Source organism: Bison bison, unplaced genomic scaffold (genome assembly GCF_000754665.1).
Source record: "Bison bison bison isolate TAMUID 2011002044 unplaced genomic scaffold, Bison_UMD1.0 scf7180017864373, whole genome shotgun sequence".
NCBI classification, from domain to species: Eukaryota; Metazoa; Chordata; class Mammalia; order Artiodactyla; family Bovidae; genus Bison; species Bison bison.
In genome coordinates, this window is record NW_011494945.1 from 3,808,529 (window position 1) to 3,822,310 (window position 13,782).

General features: G+C 40.8%; 2 protein-coding genes across 5 annotated transcripts in view; both read left to right on the forward strand.

Moving 5' to 3' along the window:
• Positions 1–10,090, forward strand: part of LAMA4 (laminin, alpha 4) — a 149,592-nt gene extending 139,502 nt beyond the window's left edge. For all 4 annotated transcript variants that reach the window (XM_010856579.1, XM_010856578.1, XM_010856581.1 and 1 more), the window contains 5 exons: positions 424–583; positions 2,290–2,420; positions 3,444–3,537; positions 4,010–4,129; positions 9,628–10,090. In XM_010856579.1, coding sequence (XP_010854881.1) covers positions 424–583; positions 2,290–2,420; positions 3,444–3,537; positions 4,010–4,129; positions 9,628–9,773 — 651 coding nt within the window. In that variant the 3' untranslated portion in view covers positions 9,774–10,090. The remainder of the gene's footprint in view (positions 1–423; positions 584–2,289; positions 2,421–3,443; positions 3,538–4,009; positions 4,130–9,627) is intronic.
• Positions 8,113–9,413, forward strand: LOC105000632 (eukaryotic translation initiation factor 1). The gene has a single exon (XM_010856577.1). The coding sequence runs from the start codon at positions 8,269–8,271 to the stop codon at positions 8,608–8,610; it is 342 nt and encodes a 113-aa protein (XP_010854879.1). The 5' UTR covers positions 8,113–8,268; the 3' UTR covers positions 8,611–9,413.
• Positions 10,091–13,782: the final 3,692 nt, after the last annotated feature.

Genomic DNA, 13,782 nt, shown 5'->3' on the forward strand with positions numbered 1-13,782 from the left:
ATGTTCAGACACAAGCCAATAAAGCAAATTCTCTGCTGTTTATTTAACCATGGTAGATTTAACAGTTTAGTTCTTTGCTAGCCCTTATCAGCATTAGGTGATCTAGGGCACAGCTGTCTTTCTTGAAGAAAACAAATGAGAATATTTCTAATTCAGTTTGAAAACCACAGCTGCAATTTACCTTGTTGTGAAAAATGTTGAAATTTTTGTACCTTAATTACAGTAGGCTATTATTACCTAATACAAAATTCTAGCTTCAAAGATCTAGTTAAAAAGCAACAATCTGGAAAATGATCGATTATTCAGATAGCTAAAACAAATAGGGCAAGAAATTACTAGGTTCCTCTTAGGACACAAATCCCATCATTGGTGCGTCTGTGAGTGTTGAGAAAATGGATTTTAAGAAATGCCTTCTCCTCTCAGATAAACTCGGTCTACAGCTTCAGTGGCTGCCTCAGCAATCTTCAGCTCAATGGGGCCTCCATCACCTCTGCTTCTCAGACATTTAGTGTGACTCCTTGTTTCGAAGGTCCAATGGAAACAGGAACATACTTCTCAACAGAAGGAGGTTACGTGGTCCTAGGTAACAATGACTTATGTTAAAATGTGAATCATGAAATACTTCTTTCCTGGAGATGGCTAACAGGGATATTGGGCCCAAAGTTAAAAACCAGAATAGCAAACTCAGCCCTTGAAAATAGTCACTTTTCATAAGGACCACCTTTCTCCTCTGCTGCCGTCCAAATAGACACATGGACCATGCCAATCCCTGTTTGCTTTCCCCAGCCAGTGCTTCTCCACAGCTGCCAAACCTCTGGGGATAGACCATCTTGGCTCCTTTAGACTTTCTGTGCTGCACCGTGGTCTAACCTGTGTGGGCTTTTGGCTACCTCACACACTGAGGTTTTGTTTTCTCTGCTTCTTCTAAGCAGCACCCATTGTTCCTGCTAAGGAAAGTTCCACTTCCTCCCGTCTCCAGCAACTCCAGCAGACAAAGCTATCCTTAAAAAATTTTCTTTCTGGATTTTTATTCTCAACTCTTACTCTCACTCAACAAAGTTTTCATTGTGTGCCTCTGGTATGATGGTCCCTGTGCCAAGTGATGGAACATAATGGTTCTAAAAATAAGGAAATAAAATCCTAAACAGACTACACACAATCACCATCCAGTCCATTCCGACAGCATTCTGTAGAGCAACCATTAGGTGTGAGGAGGGCACCAGAACAGGTGCTGAGAAAGAAGACAGGAGAATGTTCCTGCCTTCAACATGCCCTGAATAAAGACCTGACAGAGCAGCAGTTATCCCTTCTTAACCCATCCCCACGTCCGACAGAATAACTGGAGGCAATGTTTCCTCTCTGTGTCTAGTTCACGATTTTACTTTCCTTTCTCCTTCTTTATCTCTACTAAAACACCAACAGGCACATTCCTCTGCCTTTCATTGAATTTCAGTGAAATGAACTCAAAGGTTTAGACAGCCTGAAAAGCATAGCAACCTGCACAATTTATGTTCTCAATAAACATTAATAGCAGGAAAACTTTAAAAACTGATCTATAAGAAGCCACGTGAAGTGAACACTATTAAGATGCCCAGCTTTTCGGTGAGTCTCTTGGAGTGAACACGGCTGTTCTTAAGAAGAATTCATTTTCTTGCATCACTGCAAAAACAGCTCCTAACCGCTTTTGCTGTTCTTACTTTCTCTTTCCTCCCAAATGCTCTGCAGCACTGGCTCCAGTGATCTCTTTTAAGAATTATTTTAAATACAGATCTGATCAAGTCAGCTCCCATGGTCAATGTCTGCAGTATAAAGTCTGTCTTCCCTACTGGAGCCCTGGAGCCCTTCCCCGTGTGGCTCCTGCTGGCCTTCCCTACTCACCCCGCTCTACCCTCACTCACAGGGCAAGGACAGTCCAGCCACACTGGCCTCTCCAGGTGATCTCCAGACGTCCCAGACTCTGCACTTGTGTTCAGACCAGTTCTTCCTAGTTAGCTCTTTCCTGCTTCTCACTTTTGAAATAATAAATGGTCCTGCTGGTTGGAATCAATTTTTCCTCACCTGAGCTCCCATAGCCATGATGTATTTTCAGCATGCTGTTTCCACCCCGCACTCCAGACCTGTTCAGAGCTTCCAGTGTGTTTGACATGGAAAATGACACTTTCTACTTACCTACTGAAAAATGTATCAAACTTTCCAAAAGAGATACAAAAATATGCAATTACAAAATCATGCCATGGTTACAAAATTTAGGTTTCTGTTCTTGAGAACTAATAGTATTTCTCTCCACAGATGAGTCTTTCAATATTGGATTGAAGTTTGAGATTGCATTTGAAGTCCGTCCCAGAAGCAGTTCCGGAACCCTTGTTCACGGCCACAGTGTCAATGGAGAATACCTAAATGTTCACATGAAAAATGGGCAGGTAGCGTGTTAAGAATTGTTTTAAGTCTATCTTCTCTGACCTTGGATTCTAGATCTGAAGCAGTTTTATTTCACAGAATTATTTCTTCGATCTTTCCTAACTGAGGGGAAAAACAAACAACAGGAAAGCTAAAACATAAAATTTAAATGCAGGTAATTTTTGGATTCAGATTCATATGTTGAGAATTGATTTGATTAGAGCAAAGAGCCATGAAATTGTGGCAAAGCCAAAAAAATCAATAATTAAAAAGTTTTAATAGAATCAGAAGAGGAATTTTTTACAACAAATGGAAGCAGCAAATGTTCATCTGTCTATAATATGTATGCATACCATACATACATTCTTTTCAGCTGCTAAAAATAAAAAAAATTGTTATAATTAAACACCACTTTCATCCCCAAATAATATTACTAAAGAACATTCATGAGAGTATTCAAATAAATATGAAGCATATTTTCATCAATGCCCCTAACTTAATATAATTGATTTTCATTTGAGTTCCAGTATATTCTATGAAACCATATAACAATGAGAACAAATCCTTATATGGTTCTTAGTGTGGGTCAGATACTATTCTAAATGCCTTATATGGATTAACTCCTTTAATCCCAATAACTCTGTGAAGTGAGTACTACAGTTATCACCCTTATTTTGCAAATAAGAAACGTGGCACAGTGAGGGAAGTAGGAGCGCTCGAGTATGAGCCCAGGCAGCTGGCCCTAGAGGCCAGCTCTTCCTCAGTACCTTTACCTGCCTTGTACAGCACATTCCATCTTTAAAGGAATTCATTGTGCTATCTTACTGTTCCTCTGCCCCCTCTTCTCTCCGGTGTCTTTATTTTGTTCTCTTTCTGAGGAACACATTTCCTCTAGTCTACTGAACAGTGACCCCTTGTGTTCAAATTGCAAAGCTACTGTCTGGATGTTCAAAGTTTTGCTTCCCTGTGGTAAATCTAAGAAATCTCATCTTATCCCAAACAGGAGAAATGAAATGAAATTCCACAATGTGCGCTGTTTTTTACAGGTCATAGTGAAAGTCAACAATGGCATCAGAGACTTTTCCACCTCAGTGACACCCAAGCAGAGTCTCTGTGATGGCAGATGGCACAGAATTACAGGTGAGGAAAGCTGTGTGTCCTGGGTTTCCCTGATAAAGTGAGCCTATACACCCACCTCTGACATGATGACTTGAAAGAACTTTGTATAACTTATACGACAGAATAGGTAATAACTGACAGTCTAAAAGTAGTCAAGAAAAGAGAATAAATGCTAATGTACTAAAATTTGTATATTGAATCCACATGTGATTTGAAAATATTAATGCTGCCAGAATAGTCTTATGGAGTTGTTTAAATAATGCATTATTTATGAAGCAAAGAAAAAGTATCAGAAAGAGTATTCTAAATAGTCTCCCTTTCAAAGGAAAATTTTACAGTGATTGGTTAGACATTGATGTTTTCAGTGATTAGAGGGAAGTGTATGGTTTATTCTGGAATAAATAAAACCTATTGCTATAGTAAATTATTCCCTTTCATGTGAAAATTAATCACCTCAATATCACTTATGACCACTCTTTTCCCTGTATTTCAGTTATTAGAGATTCAAATGTGGTTCAGTTGGATGTAGACTCTGAAGTGAACCACGTGGTTGGACCCCTAAATCCAAAGCCAGTCGATCACAGGGAGCCTGTGTTTGTTGGAGGTGTTCCAGGTAAGAGTTATTTAAAGTGACGGGTTTCCAAATCCAAAAACACTTAAGTTCTCATAACTGTTATTACAGTATTAAGAGCTATGTATTTTTATAATTCACCTAGGAACTCCAAGAACTTTATATACAATGTCATTTCATAGGGGACTTTCTCAGGAGGCGGAGTGGTAAATAACCTGCCTGCCAATGCAGGAGACACAAGAGATGTGGGTTCAATCCCTAGGTCAGGGCGATCCCCTGGAGTAGGAAATGGCAACCCGTTCCAGTATTCTTGCCTGGAAAATTCCATGGACAGAGGAGCCTGGAAGATACAGTCACTGGGGTCACAAAGAGTCGGACGTGATGAGCGACTGAGCACACACACGTCCTTTCATAGGAAAATGTATACTGACAGTTACGAAGCACACAGCACATCCGAGGATCAAAACAAAGTAACAGATAAGAACCACACGCAGCATGCTAAACAGTAGATACTACTCTCCCTCTGCTGTGTCTACTGAATTTTTTCTCTTCTCTTTACACACACCTGTCACATACACACAGCGAAACACACTGTTTTCTCTCTTACACAAAGAAAACTCATTTGCTATTGCTGCTGTAGGATCTGAGAACCTTAGAAGACTAAAAGTTTGGTGACAATTACTCCTCTTCCACACTAAGAGAATACACAGTTCTTCCCGTCCAGGACTAGTGTGAAACGTGGAAACAGCTGCAGACCATAAGTTCTGTTATTCCTACATAGTGACATTCCCTGCGAGAGGTTCCCAGCTGCAGTTCTGTAAACATCATCAGTAACATCAATGCTGTCATCTGCCAAGAATGGTGGATAGTCCCAGATGGTGATGGGGCACTTATGGACCCCCCTCAATTACTTTAAGCCTCTAAAGCAGGGACCATGACCTTTTGTTGAGTGTTTATTTCACACACTTCATTCACTAGAGAAACCTGAATGATAAAGGTAGCATGAGGGAAAAACCAAGCTTTTACAACTGGCATTTGGTGAGGATTTAAAGGAAAAACTTAACATAGTTTTTCCTTGCATCCTAACTATACTATTTTAGACTGACCCATGTAAAGGCAAATAATGCTTTAACCAACAGAGTGAGAAAGATTAAGCATCCAGTCTTGGGTACTCACAAAATAGTAGCAACTAAGCAGTCCTCTGCTTTGTAATGTGGATTTTTCAAAATGCCAGTATAGACAGTAACAACTCACTGATGCAATAGGAGACCCTCAGAAAGCAGTCTTTCTGCTTTACTTCTATTATCCACTCCTGTCTCCATTCCTTAATCCTCTCCTCCTGCTCCAGGCTTCAGTTCTGAAATACTGGCAAAGACCACATTGCACTTCATGCAGGTACAGTGAGGAAGACGGATGCTGTCAGTCCTTCCATTTCTGCACGTTGCTTTCTTCCTGGAGATCACAACATAGTTTACAATATTGCAGGTTCCCAGAGGCCTACAGGATCAAAGTCAGCCTAGCATGCAAGGTCCTGATTCTCTCTCCCCACTTTGCCCCCTTGCGCTAGGGCCTCCCCCTACCTCCTGGGGCTTGCAGTTCTCTGAATGTTCAGTAGTGAACTTTGCTCCAGGCCTTCACACAAGAGCAAAAGGCCTCAATTTCTAGAAAATGTTCTTCTTTCTTGCTTCTCCCACTTCTCCACCAACTTAACTCCTATTGACCTTGAGGATCCAACTCACACTTCTTACACACATGCCCCGCCCCACCCCACCCTGAATATCACTTTTATGGCACTCACTGCAGAATATTGTTGAAGCTAAATAGCGTACTTCTTGCTTCCAGAGAGCATGACTTCCTCACACAACAAACGTACATGCTTTCGCTTCAGTCATATCCGACTCTTTGCGACCCAATAGACTATAGCCCGCCAGGGTCCTCTGTCCGTGGGGATTCTCCAGACAAGAATACTGGAGTGAGTTACCATTCCCTTCTCCAGAAGATCTTCCTGACCCAGGGATCAAACCTGCATCTCTTATGTCTTCTGCATTGGCAGGCAGGTTCTTTACCACTCGCACCGCCTGGGATACTGAGTGTCTATTAAGCAGTGTGCTAGGCTCCAGGAGATGGACCAAACAAGCATGGCCCTCCCTCACAGAAGTTACAGTATTTGTTCTTCACTTTGCACCTGAAGTGCTTACTGCATCATTCAGACACATATTTCTCTCTCTGATTTCTGGTTTTTTGAGTCTCATTCCAGCATGACACACTACCATGATCTCTCACTACAAGACTTGATCCACAGGCTGGCTGGGCAGGATCCACCTGAAGCCAAATTCTGCCTACCTGAGACATATTATGAATAGCAAATTTGAGCTAATGAGCCAGCACACAGGAATTAGCAAGGCCAGTGAGGTCTACCCACTAGCCTGCACCACTGCAGCTTTTAATTCCATCTACAGATCATGCAGCAAGTCTAGGACAAAAAGTATAATTTAAGCTGAACATCATTAATTACATAATTTTTGAGCTGTTCAAGATTAACTCCACTAAAATCACATCAGAAACTGGGGCATGAAAAAGAATAACTTAAGGAAATTAGGCATAAACAAAACCACTGTGTATACTGAAATCTTAGAATCCCAACCAGTGCTCTTATACCAGGCAGAGCTCTGGTAACACACTATTTCTATCAACAAAGAGTTAATGCATTGAAATTCATGAAGTTTGTATCAGAAAATTCAACTTTATTGTATGATCATTTAAAAATCAAAATTAGATGTTAAGTTTTTGAGTTAACAACTATGTATTCCTCTGCTGAAAATCTTGCATTATTCTGTATATAGTCAAGCTTTCAACCTGAGAAATGTTTGCTCTTAAAATCATGTGTTGATTTTATTAATCAATTACTTAGGGTTCTGGGGCACTTTGCCACCACTGTAATAAATTGTATAGTGAATTATGCAAACCATAATTTCTATATGAACTGTTTCCTCTAGAATTTGTCCCCCATGAACCAAACAGTGGTAAGCCTGGGCAGAGTCAAAATCCATGTTCTAAAACTAGTATCTAAAATGAACAGAAGAAAGAGATGTTTTACCCCTTATATTCTTTCCTGTTCACTCTTTATTCTGATGATGTACATACACTGCCCAGTCTTGAAGAATGACAAAAGTATGACAAAAAGTCATACTAATCTAGAGACAAGGGGAATTGACCTCTTAGGCCCCTTCCAAATCTAGAACTTGATGCTTATCATTCTAAATATGAAATACTATTTCAGTGATTTTCAATAAACAAAGCTTCTGCATATTCTTAATCTACATCGCTTAGAAAACTTACTACAGCTGCCTGATGGTATTTAACTTGCTGTCCTTTTTTATGTTCTTTCCCAAGTTACTGATTTCTGAGTGTTTTCCATCTTTTTATCTGCCACTGTTCACATAGCTGTTTTGTACCTAATAATAAACTTTGACTAAATGGATTTTAATTTCATGATATTCCTAAGCTCCCTAAATTGCTTTAAATTATATTGCTTATATCATTTCAACACATTTAATTGTGTCTGTACAATTAATAAGCACAAGGCTTCTTCCAGATCTCTAATTAAGATAAGGGGAGAAAGTTCCTCTGGCATACCCCAGGGCACCTGTACCCACACAAAGACTAGGCTAGTTGTCTTTATCCTATTTATAGTTCTTAAACCCTGAGAGCTCAGGAAAATTAAAATTTAGTTTATTTGAATTCATTATTTTCTCATTATATTTTATGAGCTTGGCAAAAATGTGGAGGATTAAGGATGAAGGGTAAATGATACAAATTAAACAGAAACATTAACCAGTTCCAAGAAGAGTCTGGAAGCTGAATTTTCTTTCCTGTCTCAGTAAACCATACAAAATAAGTGAGGCCCAGGTGAAATTAACTGTAAAAAGCATAAGCAAATCCTGAAAACTCACTGCTGAGATTTTACTTGTAAGTGGTAAATTTCAGTGGTAAATACACAGCTGAATTATACTCAAAACTCTAAAATTACCACATGGGCCCCAGTCACTGAGCCGCCGCCGAGGACTCAGCAGCCTCCCCCTTGAGCCCCCTCGCTTCCCGACGCTCCGTCCCCCCTGCCCGCCTTCTCCCGCCGCCGCCTTCCGCAGGCCGTTTCCACCGAGGAAAAGGAATCATATCGTATGTCCGCTATCCAGAACCTCCACTCTTTCGACCCCTTTGCTGATGCAAGTAAGGGTGATGATCTGCTTCCTGCTGGCACTGAGGATTATATCCATATAAGAATTCAACAGAGAAACGGCAGGAAGACCCTTACTACTGTCCAAGGGATCGCTGATGATTACGATAAAAAGAAACTAGTGAAGGCGTTTAAGAAGAAATTTGCCTGCAATGGTACTGTAATTGAGCATCCAGAATATGGAGAAGTAATTCAGCTACAGGGTGACCAGCGCAAGAACATATGCCAGTTCCTGGTAGAGATTGGGCTGGCTAAGGACGACCAGCTGAAGGTTCATGGGTTTTAAGTGCTTTTGGCTCACTGAAGCTTAAGTGAGGATTTCCTTGCAATGAGTAGAATTTCCCTTCTGTCCCTTGTCACAAGTTTAAAAACCTCACAGCTTGTATAATGTAACCATTTGGGGTCTGCTTTTAACTTGGACTAGTGTAACTCCTTCATGCAATAAACTGAAAAGAGCCATGCTGTCTAGTCTTGAAGTCCCTCATTTAAACAGAGGTCAAGCAGTAGGCGCCTGGCAGTGTCCAGCCTGAAACAAAGCAATAACAGTGATGTTTCAGCCAAGTCCAGAGCCCCAAGATCACAGATGGCTATGTCTGGCCAGAAGCTCCTCGGCAGTCCCTCTGCAAAGTTCCCTGCCCTGAGAAAGTGTCACCACCTGAACAGTCCCCGATGAAGCGGAGAGCGGAGGATGGGTGTGGCAGCTGTGCTGCTAGAGGGTGCCTTCGGTGGTCAGGGAAGGATCCCGTGACGTCTCCAATGTGACTGGGTGGGCAGAACTTAGAGCAGCCACCCTCCAGGAAGGTGATAGGACATCTGGCTTGCCACCAAGGTCTTCATGACCAGACATGTCCTAGCTAATTGATGTCCAAACTAGAATGTGAGGCCAACCTTCTATCAGTTAAACTTTTGACAAGGGAACAAATTTCAAACCAATGTTACCAGTCACGTAGCTGTAGAGCTTGCAGCTTACTGGCAACAGCTGCCCAATGCCGTGTGAAGTAAACTGGTTTTTTGGTTTTTTCCCCTCTTCAGTTTTAATGTTATGTAATGTATTTAAACCCTTATTTAAATAAAACTTGTTTTCAGAAAAAAAATAAAAATAAAAAAAATAAAATTACCACATGTTCATATTACTTCAAAAGCAGATAATGTTCCTAAAAAAATAAGTAAATTACTATATTCCATCTTTGACATGTAAATCATCTTGATAATGTAAGTGGTTATGACATGTATTTTTGCCACAAAGTAGTATTTGGGCTTGGGATGCCTCGATTGCAAACTGGGTGTTCATTTCTTTTTCCAGAGTCTCTACTGACACCACGCTTGGCCCCTGGCAGACCCTTCACAGGCTGCATCCGTCACTTTGTGATTGACGGGCGCCCAGTGAGCTTCAGTAAAGCAGCCCTGGTCAGCGGCGCCGTGAGCATCAACTCCTGTCCAGCAGCCTGACACAGCAGAGCCATCCAAGCACAAAGTTCTTTAGAGCACTGAAAGAAACACAAGGCCAGCCAGGAGGAGTGGCAGTGCTTCCTCTCGGTAGAAGCTTTCATCTAGTTGAGCAGGACTTAAATGAGTCATCAGGGACTGGATGTTTATTTCTTACTTGGATTCTTACCTTGGATCCAAGATGTCTGCCATGGATAACAATCAAAGGAGCATTAAACTTACCTGTATTTTATAACTTCCTGCTGGTGAAATTCCTGTTCCTGTTTCTAATAAAATAGAAGGGATTCTAAATAAACACTGGCACATATTTTTAAAGTGTGGCTAGATCCTCAGATTCCTCTTTCATTTAGAGACGGTAACATTAAACTTAAACCAAACTGTCTTTAGTATACTTCCTTTATCCTGAAAAGATTTACTGATTTACATAAAACCTAAATTAGATGATCAGATTTGCTTTTACCACTTTGGTCTATCAGGATAGCAAGAATATTTTAGGCTTATCAAGGTTTAATAAATTTCTAACAAATTATCAGAATGGTAATTTGTTTCCAGATAAGAAAAAAAAAAAAAGGATGCCTCAATCAAATAAATGCTTACTTTTTTTCCCTTTACTTCCTTAAAAGAAAAATAAAATTGTGTGAGGAGAGGCTCTTGTAGGATATTGTTACAGTGCATTTTGTAGGAATCATGAAGGACATTATATAGCAAAGAGTAAGACAAAATCACGCATCCACTTAAAGTATAAAAGTCCTTTTATTAAAAGTTTTTCCCCACATACCTACAACACAAATAGTCTTATTTATAAAATGTTATAATCATATTAAGGTATATATAGTAATAAAATCTAGAAAAGGAAAAATTGGTTTTACTAGCTGATAGGATATTAAAATATAGAAACTGAAATAAAAGAATTATATATGAAAAGAAAATCAGCATTGAAGACAAAATGAGAAAATAGGCCCTCATATCAACAGGACTGAAGGTATGTAAGAGGAGTAACAGGGGTATGGGGAGGAAGTATAAAATGTTTTGAGGAATTACTAAGGAAATAAACTAATCTCTTACATATATATATGTAATTATTTACATTCCCCTACTACCCTCATGTCTCTGATACATTAATAATGATGATGATGACCAGTGAAAATAGCTAATATCTACTCACAGAGGACTTACTAAGTGCCAGCCTCACAATAAGGTAAATTGAAGTAGGTTTCACTTGATAATCACACATCCTACAAGGCAGCATTTACAGGTGAGAAACCTGAGATTTAGAACTGTTAAATAACGTGCCAGCTGTCATTCAGCTAGACTGAGGAGCCAGAATTGGTAACAGGACCGCTGCCTACCTCCAGAGCCAGCGTGAGTGTCCCCTTCCTTCTTGCCTCCAGGGGACTGTCTGCCATCCAGCTGAGGCCAACCCTCAGCTGGTCTCCAAAGCTGGAGTCACAAACTCAACCACCTACCAAGCCAGAAAGGTATCATAAGAGTGAAGCTGGTTGGGTCTGACAGAAAATCAAAAGGGCACTTGCCAAGGCTCATCTAGAAGGGCAGCAGGTACTCGGCCAATTATTACTATAGAAGAACACAAGTCTTAAAGGACCAAAGTTTCCAAAAGAAGATGGAAATGTGAAATTTGAGGGGTTGAAATGGCCTGATTTTTCAGTTAGTAACTAATTAAAAACAACAGCAATTAAAATGACAAAAAACACTGGGCAGACCAAACAAAACCTTCTGAGAGCTAAGGGGCTCTGGGCTAATGTGGTTTCTGGGCTAAAGACTGAATCCAGTAGGGCCTTAACTAGTATAGGTTGAACCAATGCTTCAAACACACTAAGCCCTCACAGTATTTCCTACACTAGATCAAAGCAGGAGGCAGTAGCTCTGAAACACCCTGCCATTTTCTTTTTCCAAAATTTTCCTGAGACATCCTAGAGGGCCCTTCTGTCCCTTCATTCTCAGCAGTGGCCCAAAGTCAACTCCACCAGCCACGCTGAAGACTGGCTGGACCTCCAGTAGCTCCAACTGGTTTGTACACAGACTCACATGTATGCAGACTAGAACCACAAAAATTCTTCTTTTTAATATCTTCTCTACAATTACAATGACATTCAGAAACTTTTGAGTTTACCATTTATAAAAGCTTGATTCAGTTCTTAGATGGGACCCCATCTTCTCTCAACTTCTGTCTAGGGAGCAGTTGTCCTTTCTTTTAATCATAGTATATTGGAACTTCATATAAAGAAACATGGATGGATGTTCGGAGTAATTTTGACTGGTTGTCGCTCATGACCCCTGCCTGTTCAAAGCACCTTCAAAATGAGGCCTCCCATAGCCCCGGTTTGAAGGAGCAGCCCTATTCGGGCCTGTACCCTACCATCCTTATCTCATGGCCATAGCTGATTGGGAGAGGGTACCCTCCAACAGCTTCACAGTGAAGCAACATTTCATTATGGAGTGGTATGAAAAGATGAGTTCCAACAACTGAACATTTTCTCATGAAACTGTGACTTGCAAAACACAAAGTATTGAGCACACAGCAATAAAAGCTGAAGCACAAATGATCTCATCTAGAAGTATGGTTTTAAGTGTTTACCATACACGTTTATAGACACAAACTGCTCATTCTATAAACATACAACAATATATATCCACCTACAGTCCAAAGGGTCGCAAAGAGCCAGACATGACTGAAGCAACTTAGCCCACACACACCTTCTGTCCACTAAGAACCGCCTCATTTCTGGGCTCACAGTTTGTAAGGGGATATCTCAGAAGACACGGAGCTATTTCTGTTCCCTGGGCCCTATTTCCTTGTATGTAACATGGCAGTACAGGGTGTTAAGTAGGGTCTTTGCTTACCTTAATCGGTGAATACAGACTTCAACCAAGACCATAAAGCAGTAAATACACAGTTCAGGTTCATCACACTGAGGCGTGAAGCCAATCCCTTCTCTTTAGGACTGGCTCAGAGAGGTCATTTCAGTATAAGCAGTAAAACCACAATGCCCCCGACGTACCACATACCACACACACACACACACACACACACTGGCTCAGAGAGGTCATTTCAGTATAAGCAGTAAAACCACAATGCCCCCAACGTACCACACACCACACACACACACACACAGTCTGTGTAAAGAAAGGCAACAATAGAGGTACTGTCCTACGTGTCAGGTTTCATGAATTTTGTCTATTATCCACTGATGTGTTGTAAAAACCTAGAACAGTACCTGACATGTAGGTATGTGCTCAATAAATATTCTTTGAATAAATTTCAGGAAAGTAAGGTTTCCATAAAAGTTACCCTCTCATCTTGCCTCCCAAGGCAATCACTTATAAAGTACTTGGCAATCTTCAAAAAGGAAAAAGTGATACTGACTCCCAACTTGGGTGCCCCTGAGCCCTACGGATCTCTGATTTACCTGAATTTATGCAGACAATCCCTGGAGGAGGCCATGGCAACCCACTCCAGCATTCCTGACTGGAGAATCCTGTGGACAGTGGAAACTGACAGGCTACAAAGGGTTGCAAAGAGTCACACATGACTGAAGCGACTTAGCATAGAGAGAATTCCAAGGAAAAAATGGCATATCATATCAGAGAGACAAGCGTTCCCTCAAGTCTTTAGTAACCTTTCAAGTCTTGAAAAGTAGACGAAAATGTTGGCTACCATGGATAAGGTCACTCAATTTATTAACTTCATAGCACCAGAAGACACCATTCCCAGAGGATACTACCGGGGGCAGGATGGTGTGGGTAGAGTTGTAGATGAGTTTTATAGGTGAAAGCCTGGTAATCTGCCAAATCATGGGATGGGCAGGTTATTTCCCCTCCTGGGATGCAGTTTAGTTACTTGGAATCAGTTTAAGCTTTGTTACGGCAGATGCAGAGCAGCCTTCAGTCCAGAGCTATCCTCCACTCTAGACCCACCCCCACTGAGGCAGTATCTAACTGATATATCATTAAATGATCTTTCCACTATGGTTGAAACACAAATTATTCCCAG